The 27,344-nt window shown below is 44.6% G+C and overlaps 1 protein-coding gene across 4 annotated transcripts in view; it reads left to right on the forward strand.

Annotated features, from left to right (window-relative positions):
- The window catches only part of SLC8A3 (solute carrier family 8 member A3), a 98,965-nt gene that overhangs the window by 12,000 nt on the left and 59,621 nt on the right, over window positions 1–27,344 (forward strand). For 3 of the 4 annotated variants that reach the window (XM_042870970.1, XM_042870980.1, XM_042870988.1), the window contains exon 2: window positions 6,433–8,244. In XM_042870970.1, coding sequence (XP_042726904.1) covers window positions 6,479–8,244 — 1,766 coding nt within the window. In that variant the 5' untranslated portion in view covers window positions 6,433–6,478. The remainder of the gene's footprint in view (window positions 1–6,432; window positions 8,245–27,344) is intronic. The other variant, XM_042870998.1, reaches the window with a different exon arrangement.

Genomic DNA, 27,344 nt, shown 5'->3' on the forward strand with positions numbered 1-27,344 from the left:
TGTGCAGTTGACAACAAATCCTAAGGTCTTTAATTGTAGCTACTGCAGACCTGTCACCAGAATGCTAAACAAATGTCACAAGTTGCCACTGTCATCCTTCCTGTAGGCTGCTGTGAGCCACCAGGTGATAAGTTACACTCCAATGGTGGTGCCTGAACCAGCAGTATAATATGTCCACGGAGCAGGAGCACTAAATAACATGCCATGCTGCCACAGGCACTACATAAAATGTCTTTTACTGATGAGAAGTTTTCCTCACACCTCTAGAATCATTTTTTTTTTTCCCCTTCACCTTCCCCAAATGGTCTTTGCTGCTCTTTGTAACCCAGCAAGGCGGAGCAGTGAAAACTGCCTTCCAACCTGTGGCTCTGAAGAAAGCTGTGCTAGCCCTTGCCATGAATAAGGGCTGGGTCAGCAGTGTGACCCAGTGAAGGGCTTCCTTCAGTGCCTCCTCACGTGCTTTTGCACAGACTGTAACCCACAGCTGGGTGAGTGGCTGCCTGCCTGGCGGTGCTTGGGTGCCTGGCTTCAGGAGCTCAGGGCTTTGCAGTGCGTGTCTCAGCATAGCAAGGCAGCTGTAATTTTTCATCTGGGGTGAAAGTGAGGAAGTAAAATGCCCGGCCAGTCAAGTGCGGAGTGTGCAGTATGGGAAAGGGACAATTAAGTATGGGCATCTTTATGGGCTGGCTATTTATGGCACTGCTTCTCTAGGAGCATCACGGATACTAAAATACAGAAGAAACATCATAGAGCAGTTCCGTAGGGTGAGTTGAGCATTTGGAGATTGCTCTAGCTGTCCATGGACTTGTGATTCATTTAGGCCATCCTCTGGGACCAGCTAATGTAACTGGATCCTGTCACTGCCACATTTCTGTAGGGAAATATTAGGCGTCAGTTGTGTCAATTAACATCCCTTTGGAATGGAAGAAACCACTCAAATTAGTAGAGGCTCCAGCGTGTCCGTATTAAAGACTTGCTACAAAGTCCTGATTTTTTTAAAGTAGCTATGTGCATGATCTTGAGAGGAGAAAAAGGGCTTTGGACATGTATTGAGGGGTTATTCTGTGGGTGGCTAATTCCAGTTTCAGGCATGTTTCCTGTGGAACACAAAGCAACAAGCAGCTACAGCTCCCTGCCATGACTATTCTATAGAGCCAAACTCTGGAGATATGTCATGGCCTAAGCGTGATTTATCATGCTTTTTCCCTTATAAAATGCAGGTGGTGCAGTAGTAGGAAGCTGAGCTACCTGCAGCTGTACAGTATCTAATGTTTGCTGTGTTCCTGTCAGATAGATGCATGCCATCAGTGTGATTACTTAAGGCCTCACATGTGTTTGGAAATTTGCATTTGTCTGACACAGTGGATCTAATTACGCTGCTCTGGCTTTTGGATGGCGGATAAATCTTAATTTACACTTTGGGTCCTATTGTAGTGATGAGCAAAGGACTAGATAGTACTTGAATAATGATGACTGAAAAATATACTGTGTTTTGTATTAAATACTTTTAATGGTTTTATTTTGGTGAACGAAGGAATGTGAATCAGGAACAATACTTATGTGAAAAATTTGTGTTCTTTGGCAGAAAGGCTATAATTTCCTTTTTTGCTGATGCTTATTAAAATCTTATGCTCAGTCAAAAAGCTTTTACGTGCTTTGGACTGAGGAACGTGAGAAAAATTTTGATTTTTCTGCTCATCTGTGTTATTAACATGAACCTCGTTTCTGTCTCCTCCAACCTGGGAGCAGGACTGTAAGATTAGATGGATAGCAGTACCGCATCCGCTCTGCTCTGGGGCAGATGTTTGTCAAGCAGACAAAGCCCTTGATCCTGAGATGTCTGTGTCTGGACTTAGAGCATCGCCCACGCCTGAGTGGGGCTCAGCCAGCACTCCTATCTGATCTGTACCATTTCCTGTCTAGGCTGGAGCCAGGGGGAGAAAGGATGTGTGGCCCCAGATGTGCTCCGTGTGCCTCATATTTGGGGGTGGGAGGGAGGTGCCAGGCAACCTAATATTATTTGCAGGTCAATTTCAAAAGTTTTTATGATAGTTCAGGGAGAGTCTTACCTAAATTAGAAATGAGTAGGAACTTAAAGCTTTGCCTTTGATTTTGTATTTATTGAGCAGTAATCTTGGGACTGTGATGTATGGAGGGTTACTCCCTGTTATCTTGCCTCTTGATTTGATTTCTTGTCATGAATGTTTCCTTTTGAAAATATTTTTGTCTAAAGAGTCGTGTGAGAAGATGTATGCTTAATGGTGAAGTGCAGGGAATCAATCAATACAGCCTTCCCAGCTCCCTGCCTTGCCTTGCCATAGGTCTGCAGCAGAAAAACCACCAGTCTTCTGAAACCTAGCTCTTATAAAAGATGTAAGGAGCTTGATAGTTATCCAAAGTCATTTTCAATTGCAAGCTTAATAGTGACAAGCATGGTCCATGCTTCCTTCTGGACTGTCTCCAGAAGTATTTCAAGAACTGATCTTTTTATTTATGGGTTTTATTTATGGATTTACAGATCACACAGCCGTTGTTAACTCTTGTGGAGGGAGTTTCCCCCACTATAATAACTATTACACGTCTTCCCACAGCCTTCTTATTGAACACTAACTCCTTGTCCTTTCCACTTTTTGTCTCTCTTGGCATCAACAGGATGCTTTCAGAACTTATCCTATCAGATAGGGAACAATTCATTCAGAACCACTGCCCTTATTTGCATGTATTCAGTGCATTAATAATAGCAGGGCTGAGATCTGTGGAAGAAAATGATGTCTGATGGCAAAGAGATAGCAGAAATCAGCAGAATCATGATCTCAGTGGTATAAAGCCAAAGATCAGCTGATGCCAACTGACTTTTCACTGCTGCTGATGCAGCCTCCTGTTTGCAACCTCCAGGGGCTGGCCCATAGTGCAGCTGGAATTTCATCTCTGCGCCAGATGTGGATGGGCTTTGTTGGGCTGGAGCTGAAGGAGTGACACCGTGCCACCTCCTGGGTAGCAAGCTGTGTCTCTGGAGTGTGCTGCCAGCCCACCCCAAGGCTCCATCCTCAGAGGGAGTGGCTCTCATTGCAGCTAGCCCTGCTAAGATCAGTGCTGTTGCAGGGTCAGAGATAGGGAGAGCTGTGTCTTCCTTCTGGGAAGGCTACAGCTACACAGGTCCACGGCTGTGGTTTTGTAGGAGGTACACGTGGGGCAGACTTGCATCTTGTGTAAGCAGCCTTGCTGACCTGGAGCTACAAAGTGAGTTTTGAATCTTCCATCCTCTGACCGCTGAATGGTAAAATTGTTTCCTCAATATTTTATTAACAGCTGTTTTAAAATTTAATAGTTTTATTCTGCACTTTTGCACCAGTTCCCAAGTGTGGAGAGGAGGAGTAAGAATGCTTTCAAATGGGTTAGTTTAACCCTGTTTGTGTTAATGAATGCATATTAAGGTCTTATTAGGCAGTTTGTCCATGGGCAAAGTTTCTGTTGATCTCACTGGGGAGCTTCGTCTGCATCAAAGAATTGCAAGATCAGGTTGTAAGAGTTTCAGAAATTCAGGTTTCAGAAAATGATTGTGACCTCCACTTAATGTTAAAGTGTTTGTCAAGGCAAGTGAAAAACAATGGAAAGACATGCTCCCAAATCCTGAGATTTTAGTTTATAACCAATAGCCTGAGTTTGGATGTCCAAAAGGATGTCCACAGAGGCTGCCCTGACAGAAGTTGTTTTTGAAATAATAATAATTTGAGGAATAATAATAGAATTAGGCTATGCTTAAGATCAAATATAAAATTAAAGGACTAGGAAGCTCCTGAAATGACTAGTGTGACTGGTGACAGGAACCATCCCAGCATTATGTGGGGTTGGCAGACAGTATCAATGACACAAGGTGGCTGTACCACCTCATGGTGGTGGCAGCAATTAGTTTCAGTTTAGTCATTGTACTATTCCTAGACAGGGCTCTGAATTTATGCAATAATTAAACTGTTAAGTCATTTTTGAAACCAAATTTAGGTGCTTGAGTCACGTAGATGGTTCTGAAATGACCCCTGTCTTTCTGTCAGCCGTTCCTACATGGCTGATCCTGGAGGACACTGCGCCTACTGGCTGCTGTTCAGTTAATGAGACACTGGAAGAGTCAAGAGGCTGGTGGATATGTGCCAGCAATTGCAGCACAGAAAGGGATGAGCTGATGTGCCTGGGGTGTAACAGAGCCGTACCTTGAGCCAGAGACACCTGGGACTTGTCATCTTGATGGGGATGTGCATGCATCTTCCTTGCAGCTTAGGGATGGGCTTGTTGCTCATTGTTTCTCTGTCTGTTTCTAAGGGATTCCTCTCGGTCTGGTAAAATACCCTGTGGAGAGGGAGGAAAAACAAAATGGCAGATGGGAGTGTCAAACTGAACCCAAGTTGCACATGCTGACTGAGTAGCTCAGTCTACCCTGCAAGAAGGATGGTGATGAGATAGAGGGGCTGGGGCTGCACCTCCCACCCCAGGCTGTGGTTTCCCCAAACTGTAGGGTCTGGACTGGGATGAAAAGGAAGATAAGTAGGTATTTGAAAGAGAAGATAAGTAGACTAATGTGAGAGAATCTGTCTCTTCTGGATTAGTCCAGGTAACATGAAGAAGTGTATTATTTTTTCGTATCAAGGGTGTCAGATATGGATTTGTGATCCTGATACTGCATAATCAATTCTTTCCCCTCTGCTGTGCTCTGTCAGGGATGGTTTCGCTCATTTGCAGTTCTTGTTCACGCTTTCCTTCCTGTTTTGCTTGTCTTCATAGATTTTTATCTGAAAGTTGAAAAATTTTTGTTGATGCTTGGAAGATTTTGGGAAGATGTGAGTGATACAATGTGATGATAAAAGAGCCATTTGAGATGCATTTCTTAACGTTGATAACGTTAAAATGTTGCCTGGAATCCATACAGTGCAAAGGAGAGGCAGGACCTCAGCAAGGACTCAGGGGCCAGTTAATCCCTTTGAACTCTCTCCATCCCAAGGTCAGGCATTTGCTCTAAACTGACTGTTTGGACACCCTCTCTAGAGCATGGAGAGAGACGGTAAAGGACAAAATCCTTTCTAGAGATGTGCATCTTAAATAGTTCTTTTGGATTAGATCATCCCCTGGAAGTAGCTGTCTTTTTCCTCTAACAACAAAGAGAGCCTAGGCGACTTAATTTAATTTACTGTCCAAGATTTAGATAGTTACAGTAGGGGAAATGAATCCCCATCCTACTGATTTAGCAGTACAAACCTCAATGAATGTTAGTGGGAGTTAAGGCTCTTGAACCTTCCAAGTGCTTTAGATAATGCTGTTATTAAGTTTGATGTTTCCTGTGAGATACTTGGCTGTGGCTGGACTCACAAATGTGATTTTTCAGCTAAGCCTGAGACCAAATTCTTCCTGGCATAAAGGGAATACAGTAGTGTGTGAATGGCTGAAATTCTGCTTGCAACTGATGCGAGTCCTACAGTGATGCAGTCCATAAGACACACTACTGTGCAGTGATTCACCAAATCTACATTAGACACCATTTGGCTTCTTTGTTTCTACCTGGTGTTTCAGGTTAGATATTACTTTCATTTTAGAAGATATTTGAAAATACATTAATTTCTTAGGGACACAGAAGGAATCTTTGTAGGCGCAATTTACTGTATCTTAAGTCTCTTTCTAATAACAGTCTTTTAGTAGGTTTTCTTGCCCTTTCACAAGTGGGATTACTGATGTAAAATGTGACCCTCCAGATCACAGTGGCAAAGTTAGTGAAAAATGGCCTTCAGAGCCTTTGCCAAGCACAGTAGTCTTCTGCCCTATTTTCCTGCTGACATCTTTACCTCCTGATGTGGGGGCCCTGTGCTTCAGAAGCTTAGGGGAGCCCTGGAACCATTCTGAATATTCTGCAGCCTATCAGGAGGTACTGGCCAGGGGGATGTTTGGCCACTAAAGTACTCCATAACTTAATTATGTCCTGCGAATGGACTTAATTTGGAGATTGCTCATTGGCCTTAAATTATGTTCCTTTCGTTCCAGTGATTCCTTGACTTATTTTATCCCCTTGAAGGTGAGACAGGGTTACCTTCAGATTAGGTTTCTTGTGTTGAGCTTAAACACAGCATTCCGGGAAACATGGTGGCATCATTAGGAGAGTGACAGCTGAGCTAGCAGTATTCCTATGGCATATGCTGCAGGTCAATTGTGGGCTGTTGCATAGTTTTCCTCTCAGCTAGTTTTCTAGCAATTCATCCTCATCTGCTGGGCATGTAAATGCTGCAGTTTGTTATAGTCCCTGCTAAATGTCTTCTTCAAAGTGACAGAGAGAGACAACCTTTGCATCTCTACCAGTACTCTTCCATGGTGAGATACTGAAGTGCATTTGGATAAATGTTACATCTTCCTTTTCTCTCATGCTTCCCTCCCCCCTCTCTGTTTTGTTTGTTTCAGGTTCTCGGCCCTTTTGGATCTACACAGTGGAAGTTGCATCTTGTGTATGGCGTGGTTAAGCTTGCAGCCTCTCACCTCGGCCTTCCTCCATTTTGGGCTGGTTACTTTTGTGCTGTTTTTGCATGGTTTGCAGGTGGATGCTGGCCTGACGGGAGACTCAACCAGTTCAGTACAAAACAGCTCGTGTTCAGGATCTTTTGACTGCAAGGAAGGTGTTATCCTGCCAATATGGTACCCAGAAAACCCATCCCTTGGGGACAAAATTGCCCGTGTTATTGTATACTTTGTAGCACTGATCTACATGTTCCTTGGAGTCTCCATCATTGCAGATCGATTCATGGCATCTATAGAGGTCATTACATCACAAGAAAAAGAAATCACGATTAAGAAACCTAATGGAGAGACCACAACAACAACCATTCGGATTTGGAATGAAACTGTTTCCAACTTGACCCTCATGGCTCTGGGCTCCTCTGCTCCTGAGATCCTTCTGTCTCTGATAGAAGTGTGTGGGCATGGATTCATAGCTGGAGACCTGGGGCCATCTACAATTGTTGGCAGTGCTGCCTTCAATATGTTTATCATCATTGCTATCTGTGTCTACGTGATCCCTGATGGGGAAACCAGAAAGATAAAACACCTGAGAGTTTTCTTTGTCACAGCTGCATGGAGCATCTTTGCTTACATCTGGTTGTACATGATCCTTGCTGTCTTCTCTCCAGGTGTGGTTCAGGTCTGGGAAGGTCTGCTCACACTTTTCTTCTTTCCACTTTGTGTTCTTCTGGCTTGGATAGCAGATAGACGCCTGCTTTTCTATAAGTATATGCACAAAAAGTACCGTACTGACAAGCACAGGGGCATCATCATAGAATCAGAAGGTGATCACCCTAAGGGAATTGAGATGGATGGCAAAATGATGAACTCCCATTTTCTGGATGGAAACTTAGTGACTGTGGAGGGGAAAGAGGTAGATGAATCTCGCAAAGAGATGATCCGGATCCTTAAGGATCTGAAGCAAAAACACCCGGAAAAGGATCTGGATCAGCTGGTAGAAATGGCTAACTACTATGCCTTGTCACATCAGCAGAAGAGCAGAGCCTTTTATCGCATTCAGGCTACCAGAATGATGACAGGGGCTGGCAATATTCTGAAGAAGCATGCAGCTGAGCAAGCCAAGAAGAGCACTAGCTTGCATGAGGTGCGGCCGGATGAGCCTGAGGAATTCATCTCCAAAATTTATTTTGACCCGTGTTCCTATCAGTGTCTTGAGAACTGTGGTGCCGTTCTCCTGACTGTGGTTCGGAAAGGAGGGGATGTGTCCAAGACCATCTATGTAGACTACAAAACCGAGGATGGCTCTGCCAATGCTGGTGCTGACTATGAGTTCACAGAGGGGACTGTTGTCTTGAAATCAGGGGAGACCCAGAAGGACTTTGCAGTGGGAATTATTGATGATGACATCTTTGAGGAGGATGAACATTTCTTTGTGCGGCTCAGTAACCTCCGTGTGGTGGACAGTGAAGAACCTCCAGAGCTCGGTAACTCCCCATACCCAAAGGCCATACTGGCTTCTCCTTGTGTGGCCACAGTGACTATCTTGGATGATGACCATGCTGGCATCTTCACATTTGAGTGTGATGTTATACATGTCAGCGAGAGCATTGGTGTGATGGAAGTCAAAGTTCTAAGGACATCAGGTGCTCGGGGTACAGTCATAGTGCCATTTAGGACAGTAGAAGGGACAGCAAAAGGAGGTGGAGAAGACTTTGAAGACACTTACGGGGAGTTGGAGTTCAAGAATGATGAAACTGTGTAAGTACCCTATTCATTCTTGATCCTCAGTCTAGTTTTGGTGTTTAACCTCACACTTTGCCCCCATTACAGGTGAATGCTGACAAGGGACAGGCTCCTTTCTTCAGCTTTTCTTCAATTTCCCTACTTACCTCTTTCAGGCAAGAACCGACAGCAGGATGTAAGGTCTCAAAGTCTTTTGTCCCTTCCCTCTTGGGAATAACAAAGTGAGGCTTAGAAATACTGCAGGGGACAGGGGGAAAATATTTCATTTTATGAGGTCCTATACTCATGCTATGGGTTAATGGTGAGTTGAGGTAGAGGAAAGGGGGAAGCTTTTAACTGGCTGGGCAAATATGGGAAAGCCTCCTTTTGGAAAAAAAAAAAAAAAAAAAAAAAAAAAAAAGTAAAAAAAAGAGGGTAGAAAAAATTCTTGATATCCCCACATGAAAATTTTACAACAGTTATTCCCACGCAATCAAGAGCTACTCAGTAGATATGGGGCTTTATTCTCAAATGAACAACACATCATACCTGCGTCCTTAGGCTTCCTGTGCAACTTGCAGGTCTATGTGGCAGCTAATTCAAAGCATAGCCACAGCTGCAAGCTGTTCTGCTGGACTTGTGCAACTCTTACAGTATTTACGTCCCCTTGGTCTACCTGTATTCCCTATGTCACCTTCTCTATGATCTCCCTATATCTGTTTTTTTGCTACCTGTGGTTTTTCTCCTCGTAAAATACCATGGCAATTGGCAGTAATGGACTAAAGCACTGCACTCACAGCCTGTCCATGTGGTTCTATGACCCAGTGTTTTCATACAGAATTAAGAAAGGAAGCAAAATAGTCTGCACCAGTCCTGTTAATTCAGCTCTTTTATTGCGTACAAAGTAGCTGATACGAAGCTAGGAAGTAATAAAGACCAGAGAGGCGATAATGGCTAATTGCTTTAAGTACCTGCTGTTAACATTAGTGGGGAATGAGAAAAATACTTTAGCTGAGCTGGAAGAGGGAGGAGGTGTGAACCTGGTGCTAAAACTCCCTAGTGTTAAGTGCCTAGGTTGCTCTTGTTAACGCCTAATCACTTGAGCCATCAAAAGAATTGTACAGACTTGCAACTGGCATCAGAGAAAGGAAATCTTTGTACCCAGTCTCCCTGTACAGTATCCGAAAGGATGTTAATGTGTATTAAATGCCGTGGAATAGGGATGCCCTAATTCAAAAGCACCTTCTGCCTTAGCCTGCTAAACCACTTAATCCAGCTAATGTACATTAATGTCCTCATGCTTGATTGTAAGCACATGTTCTTCCCTATTAAAAGAACAGAAGTTCCTGGTTGGCTGAATTCAACCACAAGCAGATAAGGGGAAGGATCAGCTGTGAATCTGGCCTTTTCTCGGAGATGGGCCAGGCAAGTTACTCTCCTAAATTGTCCCTCAAACTAATTTCTCCAGGGAAAGCAAGGAAGAATGTCGACTGCGTGGATGCAGTCTTCTGTGAGACTTCTATCTACAGTGTAATATGTACTACCACGCTTCACCCAGATCTTGAAGAAGGAGGCTTTAAGGACCATCAGTGAGAGGCTAATATATTTGGGGTACCAGAGAATAAGCCCAAGTGCTCCATTTGCCTTCCTGCTGATAGAAAACTTCTGTTTGTCTTAGAAAAGTCAGAGCATACCCACATAGTTGCTCCCTTGCATTAAAACAGATTACATTCGGCAGGACCACGTACATTCCTGTAGAACAGACTGATGATGAGGAAGGTAGTCCAGAAAACAGATGTGCTCTGGGTGCTTAATTTGTAGCCCAGAGAAGATGCCCCGGAGCACAGGTTGGACCTTTGTGTGGTCAAAGCAATGTCCCTACCTAATACACAATGCGTCTTTCACTTCTATGTCAGAAGGCTGCTGGGAACAGTTTCCAATCCACAGGGGATATGGGGCTAAATGGAGAGAAATTTATTTTGAAGTTATATTAGTTTTAACTTCTATGTGTTTGGAGACCCTACCCACAGAGGGGGTTGAAACTAGATGATCATTATGGTCCCTTTCAACCCAGGCCATTCTATGATTCTGTAATTAAATCAAACTAATAAACAAGGAGATGAGTCTTGTCAGCCTAACCATGTAGGCCAGCAAGCTGCCTTTATTCATTGTCAGGTTTCATTTTGACTGTTTAGGTCTTCTGGGAATGGAGTTTTGGACTGGAAACACATGAGGCTAGTTTTGATAATCACCCTTTGGACTTAAGCTCAATGAACACAAGTCAGGTGCTGCACGTTGCCAGTTCTTTGTTGCTGTGCAGGCAGCTACAATATTACTTTTCCAGCAAATGCTATCTAGTTTGGGTCATCCCTAGTTCAGAAGGACAGGTGCATGGGGTGTTTGGGGAAATTTTGCAGGTTTAGAGGATGAAGTTCAAGTGTCTGGTGACTGCATTGTGCAGTACAAGGCTGTATGAAAACACTGGGTCACCAAACAGCTGGAGTTCTGCCTGGCTGGATGCTTTAAAGCCTGCCTCTTAAATGTTTTGCCACTGAGGGGAATCTACCACGAGGTGTCCCTATGTGCTGAAGGGGAAACTGGGGGTCCACAAAACCCTGGGTAAGAGAGAAGAAATAGAAGGGAAACAGTGCTCAGTGTGCAGTGCTAAGGATGCGTAGCCTGAAGGCAACAAAAGATTTTGTGCTTCCCACTTCAGCCTGCTGGTCAGACCCTTACTTAGGAAAGGTGAAACTTGAACCTTCCTCATGGAAGTCACAAAAGCTTTTTGGCTCAAGAAGGAAGCATGTGAATTGGAGCCTCATGCAAACATCTAAGATAGTGTTGAGTTTTACTGTGGCTATGCATGTATGCTACTGCCAAAAAGAAATGCTCATTGGCATATGCCAGAAGAGGGCAAAAGCTGCAGTTTATACTTAGCTCATTCTCTGATGGGAAATAAGAACCCTCAGATTGTATTCTGCTGTAGCAGGCTATCTGTAAGTAGATTTTAGGTCAGCCTCCTTAAGTGTAGCAATGCCTAAATTAATCTGAGGGACACTGGATTACACAGCATCTTTGAGATCAAACTTTTGAAGGACCACCGCTTACCAAATCCGGAGGGCAAGTGGTGGCTACAGTGAGCGCTCTCCCTTAAAATGAAGTGGAGAAGGGGTCTTCCCTTAAGTCTGTCAGGTAAAGTTAACTATTACTGGACTTGTCCTTAAGAGGCTTTCCCTGAGGTATGTGGGACTGAAAGAAGTTGATTAGCTGTATGAATTACAGATAAGAGGGAAATGGATCCTGCCGCCGGCTCTTGCTTTCTGCCTCTGTGATTCTTTCTAGATTAACAAGGTCAAAGTTTCCTTACTTACATTTGGGTGGGAGCACAGAGAAACTGTGCTGAGATGAGGAGATTCAGAACAATGCCATCATTACTGAAACATGCAGTGTGTGCGTATGAATGCGTATGGGTGTTGGATAGCTATAAATCAAACCATAAGGCCTTGAATTCTGTCATCTGGCAAGAGGAGAATTGATCAAGTTTCAAACGCTTGATTCTGCTGCTGCTGCTTTTTCATTACACTTGTGATTTCTGAATTCGTGTTCCAGTGAGGCTCAGATATGACCTAATCAGCTGGAGGACACTCTTAGTTTACTTTTTGACTAAAAAGAGGAAGCAAGCCCAAAACTTAGATTTTTTTACAAGGTGGTCAAATATTTTTTCTATTAAATAATATTGTGTGGAAGCAAGTTGGGTTCTTGGATGTGTGAAAATGTAGAAAGGTGATTGACCATGCTGCTTTATCATGTCCAAGCAATACAGAAATCAAAGATTAAGAGCCAGCAGCAAAAAGTGAATTGGATTTTAAAGGATTTTCTTTCTGTATAATAAAGGGAACTCCAAGCAAGTAAGGAAAGAAAATTAAAGTTAAGTTTTATTGCTTTGAATTGGTTCCTCTGTTTAAAACTGTTTAAATTCATGTGAAAAATTATCTATGTCTTGCTTTAGAAATTTTCAGAAAATGCACAAGTTACCAGGAGCTGATATGCCAGCTGGAAGGCAAATTCTGCCATGGCCATGTCATTTGCTGCAGTTAAGGTTTAGGCCAAGAGATCTTCTTTGTTGCTTGCCCATGTTACTGGTTGCTTAATTATGTGTAGGATTTGTAGTCTAGAGGAAGTGTAGCCATCAGCCCTGAGGCAGTTTTCTCTGAGTGTTGCCTGTGGCTCAAGTTGTGCAGGAGATACTGTGGTTGAATTGGTATTAAATGTCTTGTGAAGTCAATCTGCACAGTCAGCATGGCCGGTCTTTGGTACAGTCATTTATGTGTCATTTATGTATTAGGCAGAACTCACATTAATAAAAGGCAGATAGTGCTAGAGATAAATGCACTTAGGACATCCTGATAGCCAGTGAAATTTTGTTTGATTTTGGCCTTTATGATTTGGAGATGAAGTTGTGAGTTTATATATATCCTTTCCTTGCCTGCTTCCTCCCAGTAAACCTTGGGCCACCTCTGAGTGCATTCTCAGCTTGGTGGTCCTCCAGAGCAGGAGGCAATGGAAAACCACATGCACTTCCTCCTATTTGGAGGCATTTGCTATCAGGGGCGTTCATGGGGTGTGTTTGTGTTTATATACATGAGAGCCAGAGCTGTGCTAGAGACGGACCTGTTTCAGGTTGTACTGTGTCCTAGGAATGGTGGCTAATAACTGCCCCAAGCAGCCACCATGTGCTGCTGCTGCCTTCTGTTCTCCATGCTGTGCCACCATGTTTGGTGGGAAGGTCAGTAGTCACTCCTTTGCCTCCTTTCCCTCTCCTGTCCAGCCATGCTTGGACTCAGGGCTACCTAGGCCATCACCTCTTGCTCGTAGCCCTGATGTGGTGGATGTTAGCTTCCCCCTGTGGATCTGGTGGAAATAATAGTAGGGAAAGGTGAATAGCAGTTTTCTGTGTGAAGGATGTCATACTGAGGTTGGGTGCAATTAATTATCCTTCCTTCTTTCCTGCCCCTTGGTGCTTGAAGAAACTGTCAACTTAATTTGTTAATCTGATCACCTACGCAGTCATGGTTGTGGCATTTTGAGGAGAATGCTATTAACAACACTTAGCTCTTTTGCATGGTGCTTCCTCAGTAGATGTAAAGGCATTTTGCAAAGGAGATCAAGGGTTGTTATTTCCATTTTGTAGCTGGGGGAACAAAGCAGAGAAAGTCATTTCTCTTCCCTCTGGATTATCCAACAAAGGCAGAGGCAGGAATAAAACTGATTCCCTGAACTGCTGGCCTATGCTCTATGCAGAGAAGGGCCTGCGTACACTAAGCTTGTAATTTTGTGTCACTGAAAACCACAGTGAATTTATGCAAATTCACTGACCTCTCCCCAACTATCAGGAAGCAGACTGGTACAGTCCCTCTTCCCCCCAGGCTGTCAACAGTAACTGCAATTTTGGGTGCTCATTTTCCTAAATTGAATTTTGTATATGGTATGGAGGTGTATGGGAATCTGAAGCCCTTGGTTTATCTGTGTCAGTGGTAATGACTCAAATTAATGACCTAGGTCATGATGAAATTATTGTGATAATCTAGTCTGAACTCTTGTCCAGCAGCTCTCGTGTACTCAGTGCTGCTCCTAATACTCTGGACTTGAAGTAGGACAGCTCTCAACAAATTAAGACAGCAGTGGGAATTTAGGAAATGAGAATTTGCTGTATGAATCTGATAGTTCCCTTCTCTAAGGACACTGTTCCTTCCCATTTCAATTCTCTTGAGATTTATCTTCTAATGAATCCTCCAGACTCTTCTTCAGTCTGTTTCCATCAGAGGATGAGCTCCTTCTGGCTTTCTCTTCCTACATTTTCACAGAAATTGCAAGTTCTTGATTCCTATTTTAATCCAGATTAATGAAAAGCAGTGACAGCTGTCTTTGAGAAGATATAATGGTCTTGCAAGAAACAGTCAGAGGAGAAGCTCCAAAGTCGCACTGTGGCCTCATTTAATGACTTCCTGAAAGGGAAAGAGAAGGGCAACTTTGTTTCTCGTGGCTAGTTATCTCACCTGTACATCTGAACTTTTACTTGCTACAGGCAACATGTTCCTTGTCCACCCCAATTTGGTCACTTATACTGACAGTGTTGCATATGGTCCCAGTAAAGAAACAAACGAACAAACAAAACAAAACCCCAAGCAAACAAAAAAAAAAAAACCCCAAACTACTCTAGTGGCTTCCCCATTATGTTGCTGGTAGTGAAAGGCTATTGTATTTGTTTTTTGCAGTGAAATTATTATGTTAGAGTTTCTAAAAGTAGCGGTTTCTGATCTAACTGAAGTCATTTACACATGTACCTGCTGTGAGCGTCTGCATTAGTCCTGCCATGAGGTCTAAGTGGTGTGACCTGCAGGAATTAGTGTAAGGTGTCAAGGGACTGCTCCTGGAGTGTTTGTGAAGTCGTTCTGCAGAAATGTGAGACAGTGACACCATTCTGGGAAGAAGAGAAACCCTGAGCTGACCTTTCCCTTCCCAGATAGCGTTGTTGGCAGGTGTCGAATGGACATGCCATCCATTCATGAAGAAGGACAAATGCCATGCTGTCTCAGGGTCTGTGACTTCTTGCCTATCAAAGGAGCCATTTGTATGGATTAATGTAACAGTGTTAAACAAGGGGGTCTGGGACCTCAGCTAAAAGAGAAGCATGGACTAGGGAGTGGCTTTTCCAAGTTGATGGATGCTCCAGACAAGTCCCTGTGAGCCTGATGGGTTCCTAAGGTAAGAGGCCCTGAGAGGGGCAGCTCTGAGGTATCAGGGTGAGTAGTGATGTTCAGAGTTCAGAGCAAACACAGGGAAATTAATTGTGCCAAACAACACAGCCAAATTCTGGATTTAAAAACAATCCAAGCAGAACTGATCCAAGACAAAAACAAGCTTACTGTGTGTTGAGTTGAGTTTTGCCTCCTCCTGAGTCATGCAGTTCTGCAGAAATCACCTTTGGATGAGTGGCCAATAGATGTGCATTTTACATGTGGGATTGCAGAGCACAAATCACATTTTTTTGCCCACTTACAAAAAGGAGGATAAGGCACAGTTTGAGTAGTGCTGCCTCAGGGCTGAGAGCAGATGCTAGGGCAAGGTTTGGCAGACTTTACATTGCTCAGTACAGGTATGGGTTTTTTGTGTGTTTTTTGTTTGTTTTGTTTTAAATCTACAGTGGGATCATTAATTACAGCATCACTTCAATGCCTCTCTAACTTTTAACAGTTAGATCAGAGTATGAACAAAGTTTCCAAGTAAAATATGGGCTTATCCTTTTCTATAGGAGATAAGGAGGCAGAATCTAGAATATCCTTGACAAGCGGTCCTTCAGCACATTTCTGTTGTGTCTGAATAGAAGCAGCTGGCCCTGTCCATAGAGGTGTTCAAGGCCAGATTGGATGGGGCCCTGGGCAGCCTGGTCTAGTATTAAATGTGGAGGTTGATGGCCCTACATGTGGCAGGGGGGTTGGAGATTCATGATCCTTGAGGTTCCTTCCAACCCTGGCCATTCTGTGATTCTGTGAAAGAGGGGGCAGCTTTTTCAAATAAAAGGGAACTTGTCTGTTGCTAGCAACATGGCTTGTTTCTTATTTACCTCATGTCAGAATAAACGATGATGGTAAAAGAACTTGCTGCTCTAGCTGTTGTGAGCACTGTGAACCAAGTTCACCCTCTGTTTACCTTCAGTGAAAACAGCAGATTTAAAGCTGGGAGGAATCTGGACTGGTATGTGCTTACAGCTGTCCTGGCAGATGGACTGCTGACAGATGAGGCCCTCAGGCCTATGCCTGGATGCCAGCATTTAGTGCTGCTAGCTTTTCACCTGGAGCCAGCTCTGCTGCTGAGCAGGCACTGGTGCTCCCAGCGTGGGGCCTTTTGAGTGGACTGTGCTGCTCTCAGGAGTAGATGCACACCAGCTAACTGGGAGCGATGGCTGTCCTTTCCACTTGCTAGCTCCTCCCAAGTGGTGGTGTTGAGCTCTTCTGGTTATTCAAGGAGCCTGGGGCTTGGCGCTGCATCTCACATGAATAAGAGCTGTTGCTCTGATCTCCTGGTTTTTCTGTTAGGCCGTGGAAGATTTCCTCTAGCTCTTAGAATTTAGTGGGTTTTTTTGCTTGTTTGTTTATTTTTGTCTCTTTATTGTTCATCTCACCAAACAGAGCTTCCAGGGGTGGCTGCCTTTGCAGCTCTGGTGTGTTGTGCGTGTCCAAGTGGTTTGCCTACTGCTGTACCTCTTTAGTGCTCCATGTAAAGGTGTGTTGTTAAAGTGAAAAGTACGAGGAATTACCTTTTGTGCCTCTGTGTTTCTTTCCATGAGATAAGCAAGGCAACCAGTCGTACCTTCATAAAAGCTACCACCTGAGCACCGTGCTGCTCAGCTTTTATCCTAACGCAATAAAGCCATCAATATTTAATGCAGAAATTCTGCTCCCGTTATCTTTGCTGTTTCTGTCTTCCCCCCTGAGTTAGTCTCTCCTTTTTTTCATCTGCTTGATCGTGTTGGCTTCGTGCTTCTATCTCTTCCTTCTTTAGTAAAGATAACTGGCCTACAGCGCTGGTGAGGAAGAATATACCAGGAGCAGTGTACTGACTCTGCAGGAGTAAATAAGCACACAGCTGTCTGCATCTAAGATATCAGAAGTACTTCTTGAAGATGCCCGAAGTATTTTTGGGTTGACTGTGGTTACTTTTGATAGCTCGTAGTACTTTTTCTGTAGCGTGGTTGTGGAGGGAAAATGTGTGATTTGGCAGGTTTTCACAGATGTGTCCTATTAGCTGACACCACCAGAGGTGGGCAGAGCTCTGAATAATGCAGAAATGCAGCAAATGGACTACATATGAGCAATAACTGCCTGCCTGGCAGCCAGGCTTCTAGGGCTGGGTGGGCTGGACGCTGCAGAGCAGGGCTGCATGCAGGATGGTGCAGCACGTCAGATTCCCGCCTGCTGCTTGGCACCATGGCAGCGTCAGCAGCTGCATGCCTTATCTCGGCACTGACTCTGGTGCCTTTCCTGCAGGGACGTCTTCATTTTCTATAATTAGCAAGTCCTTGGCATAACTATCTTCCTTGCTCTTTTTGTGGCCTGACAAGTGGAGCGGTGCTAGACACAGGAGTGAGCACAGTCTGTAGGAGTCAAAGCTGGTGACAGCTTCAGTAGGTCATTCCATCTTGTGGTGGGCAGCTGGTGCTGGCTTTCCCTTGAGGTGATGGAAAAAATAATAGGCTCAGGGGCCTGATTATCCCATCCTTTGTATGGTACAGAGCAGCAAAAAAAGGCATTGCAGATGTGACATCTCTGCTGGCTGTCAGTAAGTTCTAGGCAGAGGTCTTGGAGTAGAAGAGAAGCAGTTTCCCTGATGCACAGCAACCAGAGGAGAGGTTGGGGGATGACCCTGTTCCAGGGCTGCACCATTGCTTCTGAGTCACTGTGACAGTTGCTTGCAGCTCCTTGTGTTGTAGGACAGGCAGACAGGTAGGCTGTGTGTCCAATAGTCCCTGCTGTCTTTGAGGACTCCTCCTCGTGGGGTCCTCAGCTTTCCTAAAGATGCTGAGACCTCCCTTGTATGTCTACCCTGGCATTGATGCCTTGTGCAGCACTGTATCTGCTGAGTCTTGTGCTGGGAGTTGACCCAGAAAGGGTCACTACCCATCCTGGAAATGGGCCATGACTGCCCTCAATGGGGTATTTCTCCCTTGGGATGCAGGGCAGGGAGTTTGATGTAGTGGCAAGTCTGCAGAAGTGTCCCAAGGAAAAAAATACATAGCAACAATAAAACTTTTGCTAAAGACAACTCCCTTCCAATTTTGTTTGGGGAGGGAGAAGGTTTTTAAGTGAATTGCCGCATGGTATAGCAGCCCACTCCCTGGAGGGTGCATCTAATGGAATTAAAGGGTATCTCTATCTTGTTCTGGGCAGTGAGAGCTTCCTCGAACCACTGCCCAGAATACTTGTGAGACACCCTATAATTCAATTAGAAGTACCCTCCAGGGAACATATAATTATATCATATCTATGAAACGTAATGACAGCCCCCTCATATCACATGGTGAGCAACTCTCTGCTGCTGCCCAGAACCTTTCACCGGTAAGGAACTAATCTGCTTAGCGCAGATTGAGCTCACTGGTCTGCAGAGCTCACCCGTCTGCCGCTTAAGGGAATCCCTGCCAGCGGAATAAACCTGTTAGCAGCACGCCTGCTCCACCACCCTGTATCCTCCTTCTACCCTCCAGCTGGGTCTGCTGTCCTCTGCCTTGCTGTCTGCTCTGACCAGCTTGCTCTCTGAAGTTTGCTGGGGAATCTGACGGATGGGGAAGGTTCCCTTAACCTCTTCTTTTCGCACTTTGTTGAGCAGTAACAGCCTGTGATAGCAAGTATGCTGAAGGAATTCAGCTGCAGAACAGGCAAGGTGTCCTACCTTCCTGCCCCAGCATGTGAATTTTGATAGGGGTTGGTATGCTTTGGGTAAAGGAGTAGTTATTATTCATAGTTACAAACTCACCCAGTTCTTTCCAGCATTTGAGATAGTTTAAGGCCGGAACTGAGGAACACCAAGCATGACAAACGTGGAGGGGATTTCCATGAGATACTGCAAGTTCAATTTACTTATGCTAGCTTAAATCAGTCTGCAGAAAACTAGAGAGGGACGGTGAGGAGGGGCCACGGAGTGACTTTGTGTAGCCTAAAGAAAAATCACATGGTGGAATTTCCTGTTGGAAAGTCCTCTGGGAAACAGCACCAGCTGCCTTCCAGGTGCCTCATGATCAAGAGACACCCCTAGTCTATTCAGGTCTGGTGGATGTATTGTATCAGGTCTACTGGCAAGGCTGTATTGCTCCAGCCCTCTGTGGTTCAGCTGCTCCAGACAGCTCTCACAGGTTTGCCCACTCACGCAATTAATTAGTTCTGTCTACCTGCCATGAGATTGTACTTGCTGTCAATGCTGTCACAGCACTGGCTGTCAATCCCAAAGTGTCTTTTTGCCCTCGAATGCTGGAGCTGTGAGTAAGCTGGACACTCTGGAATATGAGATAAAAGCAGTGAAGAGGGTAGAGAAGGCACTGTTGGGAAGTGATGAAGGAAGTGAGTGACATTTGCTTCTGTTTGAGGCAGGAGAACGTTGTGCTGACCTTGAAGGATTCTGATCTGAATCTCAGTATGTGTCCTTGCCTGGTGTTTTCTGGGTGCGTCATCAACTGTGGAGCACAGGTGTGTTTAACCGGAGTTTTTCTCTCCTTGGGGATAATTATACAGGTAATCATTGGCCAGCAGGGCCGCTGTGGGGGTATGTTCAGGGTTTGAGAAGCTTAGGGGTAGATTGCCGAGTACTCTGGAAAAGGGCAGATGGAGAATAAGATGGTCAGAATGGTAAAGGTAACGAATTGGGGTCGCTTGCGCATGGCCTTGCTCTTCTCTCCAAATGTGGAACTAGGGTTCAGTCTCTTGTCGAGAGGCCAGTACTTCAGTTTGAACTTCTCAGTCAGTGGGGATGTCTTGGATGTGGATTCTGATTGGTCTCTGAGCTCCCATGCCATTAATTGGTAAGAGACGAAACTTCCAGCCTGTTGAGGCAAGCTAAGAAAGGAAGGGCTATTTTCTGCTTCCTTCTTTTTCCTGCTGCTTTCTCTGCTCAGACCCCCAAAAACTATTGCATCTTGGAGCCTACTTTCTCCCACTGCCTATTCCTTATGAACACTTCAGATCACACTGGGAAGCCATCTGCTCTTTTTCAGGCATCAATGCCTTTAACTTAGCATAGTGCAGACTGAAGAAAGAAGCAGTTTTCCTGCCAGTGCACATCTTCTCCTCCCCTCTTGGCATCCAAGTGCCTATAATAATGGTCCCTAGTTCTGAAGGTTGCTACAAAGTGAGATATAGCACAGAAGGAAAACTTGAACCATTATGTAGCCGCTGATGGCTCTCAAGCACCATGTCTTTGTTTAGAACTGGAGTGGGAGGTAGGCAAGCCGTTATGGCAGGACCTTCCCTGCCTGTTAGGGGTTATGTTTTCACTAAAGCTCTGGAGTAACTCTCACTGCTGACCTGCATTTGCATAAAGAAACTGTGAAACAACACTTTGGTTATGCTTAACTTACATAGAATCGTTTCAGTTGGAAGAGACCCTGAGTGGCCATTTAGCCCAATTCCCTTACAGTGAACAGGGACACCCACAGCTAGTTCAGGGTGCTCAAAGCCCAGTCTGGCCTGACCTTGAGTGTGTCCAGGGGTGCGGCATCCACCAGCTCTCTGGGCAGTCAGAGAAACAGTGCCTCACCACCCTTATTGTAAAAATCTTCTTCATTATATCCAATCTATATCTCCCCTCTTTTTGTTCGAAACCATTTCCCCTTGTCCTATCACAATAGACTCTGCTAAAGAGTCTGTCCCCTTCTTTCTTACAGCCCCATTTAGATACTGAAAGGCCGCTTTCAGGTCTCCCTGGAGCCTTCTTTTCTCCAGGCTGTATGGCCCCAGCTCTCTCAGCCTGTCCTTGTAGATGAGGGGGTTCCATCCCTTGGAGCATTTTTGTGGCCCTCCTCTGGATGCACTCCAACAGGACTATGTCTCTCTCATATGGGGGACTCCACAGCTGGAGTCCAGATTTGGCCTCACCAACACAGAGGAGCAGATCACCTCCCTTGATGTGCCCAGGCAGCCTCAAGACTAGCAGCACTGGATGCAGTGCCTGGCCTGTGACGAGTCACGCGTTGCTCTCAAGACGTGCAGTGACTGCCAGAAGGGTGTTCAGGGAATGGTGGTCATGTGGCGCTCAGCACAGGTGGGGCTGTCAGCAGGGATGTTGGTAGCCCTCACGTCATGCTGTGCCCCACTGGCCTGGGCTGCGACAACGTGCTGCAGGCTATCTCCCCTGAGGAGACCGCTGGGAGCTGAATGTCAGCTGCTGCTGGAGGGCTGCTCTGGGGCTTACTGGAGCCCCGCCATTTATAGTACCTAACCCTGTAGCAGCTGCAGAAATATTTATTTGTCTGGTGTGTTTGCAGCCATTGGGCACACTGATCTCTCTGTCACACACACACACACACACACACCACATATGTTGTGTCCAAGGTAAGGGGAGATAGGGCTGCTGTCGTCTTTGCTTGTGCTGCCTATCCAGAGAGCACTAGGATCCTTAAAAACTTGATCAGTCTAAGCATCCTTGTGCAAGGAGCCCAGGTGGGGCCCGGGGAGCCATCAGCGGTTGCAGGGTGCAGGCTGGGGGCCATCTGGCTGCCAGCAGCTCTGCATGCAGGAACTGTGCTGCAGGGAAGCTGCTCGCTTCAGGCAGCTCCAACCAAATCAGGATTGAAGTGGTGTATTGACTTATAAGCAGTGTGTAATTAACCATCAATCAGTGAACTCTATAAGGAGGATCAATATCAGCAATGCAGTGGATAAACCACAATAGTAGGCACCTACGCATTGCTGTTGTTCAATTGTGGATTACTTAACAGCCTTCTATAAATGATCTCTTCACGGTGGTCTTACCTCAATGGTTGTTTTGCCCAGGATGGGCTCTGTATACCCCCACCAGACCTGCTAGTCTCCTTGGACATGAGTCAGCATCCTCAGTATTAGCACTGTACATCTGCACTGCTGACCTGGGATCCCTATAAAAAGAGAAGCACCTGCATCCCTCTTGGGGAGTGGGGGGGCGCGGGGAGCAGGAAGGGCCCCAGGGAAGATCTCCCTGGGCTGGCTGCCTTCTGCCCTGCTTCTGGGGAGAGAGATATCTGTGTTGAGCTGGAATTTTCCAGCAGAAGTCCATTTTGTGCCTTTTTTTTCGTTTCTGCATCTGGAACAGGTGAGATGTTAAGCATCTCAGCTGTTGGTTGTTAGACATATAGCAGAGTTCCCTGGAAGAGCACAGCCAGCACTGTAGCATATAATGTTTGGCAAAAAGGGGGAAAAAGCAGAATTATATTGGAGTAGTAGTTTGTGAGTTTTTCTTTTTCTTTTTTTTTTTTTTTTTTTTTTTTTTTTTTTCAATGCTAATGGTAAAAATGATATCTTTTTGAGATCTCAAATACTGTGTATTTCATGCAGAGTAACAAAACAGCCAGCCTGGATGTCTTTCAACCCTAATGCCTGGTTGAATTTCTTCTTCTTTTTTCTGTTAGTGTTCAATTTTAAATAGAGTAGTCCTCTGAGGGCCTGAGCTGAAGCCTGTTACGTGTGATAGAAAGGCTCCTGCCTTTGTAGCAGGAAGAGGGATTGCATTAACCATGTCACTGCTGGCATTTGCTGTTCTCTTGACAAGGACAGTGTTCACCCAGCACAGAACATTTTGATGTCATTTTGATGTGATGGGATGGAAGAACAGAAGCCATGCAGTCATGGCAGCTTATATAAAGCACCCCTGCTCGGGCATCCATGTGCCATGAGGGCACATCAGTAAATAGACTTGAAACTGGGACAATTTTAACCAAGATCTGCCAAGACAGGAGTGCATGCAAGCATTGAAAATATTTAAGTCCAATGCTGGGTGGAAGAGCTTTCTTTTTCATAGCTGAGAGGGTATGGAAATTTCACAGGCCCAGAGGATGAACAAGTGAAATTATCCTTGGGAACTCCAATTTTTCTGGTGGCATTTCTTAGTGAAAAAAAGGAATAAAAAGGCAGTTTAAACACCTTCAGCTGCATATTTTTGTTTCTTCCAGTAACTTGAAAGTACAAGAAGTGATAAGAAGATGCAGTAACCAGTAATAGCTGCAATTAGGGGCTTTTCCTGCAATTGTCCCTACTTCCCCTGGGTTTCAGTGAGAGTAGGAAATTTGTGTCTCTTCCATACGCTTTCTTTACCTCTGTGAGCATTAGGAAGTTTCCTCTGAAGTCTGTTGCATCAGTCGTTGGGAGGGTTAAATCTCCATGATCAGGGTAGGAAATGTGACATAGGAGATTAGATCTAGAATCCCATTTTGCTGCTGCACTGATGACAGGATCTTATCAGCCTGCCACTCTTATTTGATTACTAACACTGCTACTGCAGAAACTGAAAGGGAGAGATGGGAAGTGGCTATTGATTGGCAATCAATAGGATCTGAGGTACTTTCATCAACCCCAGAAGACAGCACATTCACCTGCTAATTGCAGCCTGAAAATCCCAGAGGGGATGCTCTGGGCGCTGGTATTGGCATGGCTGCTTGTCATGCTATCAGACCTACGCGGAAGAGATCAGTCTTGAAATTAGTGCTTTTGGCACTGGCCCCATGAGCTGTGCCATTCTGTGACAGCCACCCACACTCCAGCCTAAGGTTAGCTGCATTGACTGAATTCATCTAACGTACTCTGGGAGGAGGAAGAACAACTCAGTATTGTATGGTGGGGCAGACTGTGCTTACTGTTTGAATACTGATTCTTCATTAAACAATAGAGGCTTGTGCAGTTGGGAATAGGAGCAAGCGTCTGTGATCTTGAAAGAAGCTGGATGGAAATTTATTTTTTTCGCTTTTTTTTTTTTTCTTATGTATAGTTCTCTATTATCTTTCATCTCCTCTCCTTCTCCTTCATTTCTTGATTCACTTGTGATTTCATCTCCAAGTGCATCTTTGCTTCATATGCTTTAAAGTACCTTGGAGAAAGGAGCCAGGATTGGCAAGCAATGCAAATACAAGGAAAGCTGAGGGGTGCCATACATAATGTCAGCATCACCTTCACAACGGGAATATTACGAGGTTGCAAAGGACAGTCTCTTCTGCAGTCCCCTGCATTCAGCATGCTGTTGTGGATACAGGCTCAGGTGCAGGTGGCCCCTAAGCGACTAGTGACTGGAAGCTGGGTGCCAGTGGAGACCCTCTGCCCTTTCTTGACTAGAGGTGATGCTGGGTAGGACCAAGATCCCTCCTGCTATGCCTGGTTATCCTTGCAGAGCTGATATGCTGTGGCCTAGTACAGGGCCATCAATGGCAAAGTGGGACATCACTGGGCCCAGCTAAATGGTCTTTGATGCTCAGTACGTATCAGTGTGACAGACATGTGATGGTTTTTAGCATCAGGCAGGGAATGTAGCTTTGTTCTGCACTAGCAGTTGCTGAACTGTGTTCAGCAATGGGATTGGCATGAAATGGAGACTTTGGACACAACTGAGTTTCTGATGTGGATGTTCACGAATGCTATGTGTTCCAACCAAACCTGCTCTTCTTCTACTTATTCCTTTTTACTGTTAGGATTCCCCCACACCTGTGCAGGCTGTTTGAAGCAGGAACTGGGATAGGATGCTTAATGTAGTTGAGACCCCGTCTGAAATACTAAGGTGGGGTGTGATCATCTCTAAGGTTGATCCTCTGACCCACAGATTACTGGCTGGAGCTGCCTGGGGCAAATGTGATGTTTTTGCACTAAATCCAGTCCTGGGATGGAGAGCCTTCTTTCTTGTGTTCTCCATTTAAGCTCATGAGAGGCTATTTTAAAAAATCTCGTTAAGCGAATGCTCCATTTGCATGATTAAGTCCTAGAAGTCAATAATGCCAAGCAGAACATTAATTTTGCCTCCAGTGTGTATAGTTATAAAGTGATATTTAATTACACAATTACAAACTGTTTATCTGATAATCAAATGTACTCTTAGTGTCTTCCACACACAGAGCTTCATATGTGAAACATCTTGTCATATTTTTGCAGTCTGTTGTACTTCCACCAATTTAATTACCCTGATCCTGCCGCATGACCTGTGCTTAATTCTCTCTTAATTTTTACTGAGCCACTGGCGTTCATTAGAAGATATTCTCTTTGCATTGATTGAGTTATGCTGGTGTAAACCAGGCAAAATAAGATAAGGACCTTGTCCTTATGCAGGAGTTGCCGGCCTCCCTCAGTTTGTGAGCCCTTCGAAATATACTAGAGGGATACATAAGCCCCTTTGAAAAAGCTTCACTTAGTTTGCTTTATGGTGTGTAATGATCTTGTTTTTTTTTGCAGTAGCCTTTCATGAATCCCTTAGGAGCAGCCTGCAGTCTGCCATCAAAACGGCAGGCTGAAAGCCACCACTCTAGACTTTTTAGGCTAAACGCTCCTTTCCAAGTCAGTGAGTGTGTGCTGTACCATTCACTGTCCATTAGCACTCCATTTTAGAGGATGAAGTGTTTAACTTCAGAGCTATTCTAGCTGCAAAACTTAGGTGGCCTAAATATGCCTGCAGTGTTTCTCTCTTATTATGCACTATTATATTTAATTTCTAGTAGGTTGCATAACAGCAGTCTACTACACTCTTCTCTTATGAATGACTCTAAGAAGTTCTGTCTGTAATATCTGAAGCAATTCTTTCTACTGAGAGGTATTGCACTTTGGGAAATAATATAGCTTTGTAATATTTAAATAACAAGTTGTGGTTGTGTTGGTAATATCCGTACCATGTGTAAAGAGAGAACTGTGGGTAAGCATCTCTTTTGTGCCATGGAACAAAATTAATTGCCATCATCATGTTCTCCGTGACATTGCCATTCAATTTTATCTATGTAGTACATGTGCCAGAGCACTAAGCTAAAATGCAGATTCAAGCACTGCTTTCCTTACCAATATCAAGTCATGCTTTTTAGGTTTTTTTTTTGTTGTTTTTTTTTTTAGTTCGCTTCATACAAACATATTTGTATTGTTTTACTCTTGCCATCAAGAAATATGTACCTTTTTATAGTGCATAAAAGATTCTGAGTTGGAAGGTATTGACAAGGACCATCAAGTCCAACTTCTGGCTACTTACAGCACCATCCAAAATGGTGCCCTATGTCTCAGAGTGTTGTTCAAATGCTTCTTGAACTCTGTGCTGCTCTTCAGGAAGCTCATGGTGGCTTTGGCTTCTGCAATCACAGTGGAAGAAGTCTGTGGTCAATGTTACAACGTAGTCTTTTTAATTGAGATAAAGATATGCCTGGAAGCTGTGGAAAACTTGGAACAAAACTGGAGGGCAGTGCTGCCGGTGTTTAGGTTTGTGGCCATGCACTGAGCATACACAGGCTGCTCTCTCTCAAAACCAGGCCAGGCCACTTGTATTTTTATTGACTAAGGGATTGTCTGCAGACATTAGTTAAAGTCTGTTAAATCCTTGTGTGGCTGATCTCATTCCCTTGGCCTTATGCTAGCCTAATTGCCTCTGCAGGAAGATTAAGCTGAACTGAACTGAGGTCGTGTTCCTTCAGAGTGAGAGCGTTCACATGGGGTTTTCTCACGCCTGAACTCCACACTCCTAATTAACGCAGCTAGTCTTTCAGGAGCATCTCCAGGCAGGTGAATGCTTCCCAGTATTGCTGGGCTGCAGCTTCCTTATGTGACATCTGGAGCATGTGCTCTTCTTCGTGCTGAATCTGGAAGACAAGGGGAGCAGAAGTAATCTAAAAGTCCTCAAAGAAACAGCAACTGGTCCTGAGGCTTTATCCTGGGGCACCTGCAAACACCTCTGAGATTTGGCATCAGTGGAAATGACTGGCCATGTGAAATATGGGGGACCAGAGCAAGTGCAGCTTAGAGTTAGTTCATCCTGATGTGGGTCTGTCTTGTTGTGATGAGCAGCTGCTAGAGCAGCGTGCACCTTCACTGACAAAAACTGAAATCCCCCCCTTTTGTTATGTCTTCATTTGCTGTAACTGAGTAAGCTGGTTGTTAGATTGTGTTTTATACTGTGGTTTTGGTACATACTTTCTGTTGGGATTTTTTTTCCAACAGTGATAGAATTGTGCTTCTTTTCCAGTTTTGGCCATATATGATGAACTAGGATTTGTACCCATAGAATGAACTGTTACAGTTCTTAGCGAAGTAGCACATGTAGTGGGGAGAAGCTGCCTTCCTCTCCCAGACCTGCCTCTGATTTGCTATACAGACATGGGGAATTCACATCACTGCTCCTCGCACAATGATGGTAATGTAGCAGTTATTACACTTTATAATCCTACATTGCTGTGGAGGGTTTCTTGCCCTTGATCTGGCCCCAGAATTCATGTTCCTACTCAAGATGGAGTATCTTGAGTGTTGTGGGCCGCACAAGGGCTGAGCATCTTTTCTTTCTAGGGACCAAGTAGATTTTTCAAATACATTCATTGAGCTACACCTGAATAAAATGACCTGCTGCATTACACTTCTGGGTCTAATGTATTTATTTGTATGTTAGAAGCATAGAAG

This window comes from Lagopus leucura, unplaced genomic scaffold (assembly GCF_019238085.1).
Source record: "Lagopus leucura isolate 7727_CA_CO unplaced genomic scaffold, USGS_WTPT01 Super-Scaffold_1, whole genome shotgun sequence".
Classification (NCBI taxonomy): domain Eukaryota; kingdom Metazoa; phylum Chordata; class Aves; order Galliformes; family Phasianidae; genus Lagopus; species Lagopus leucura.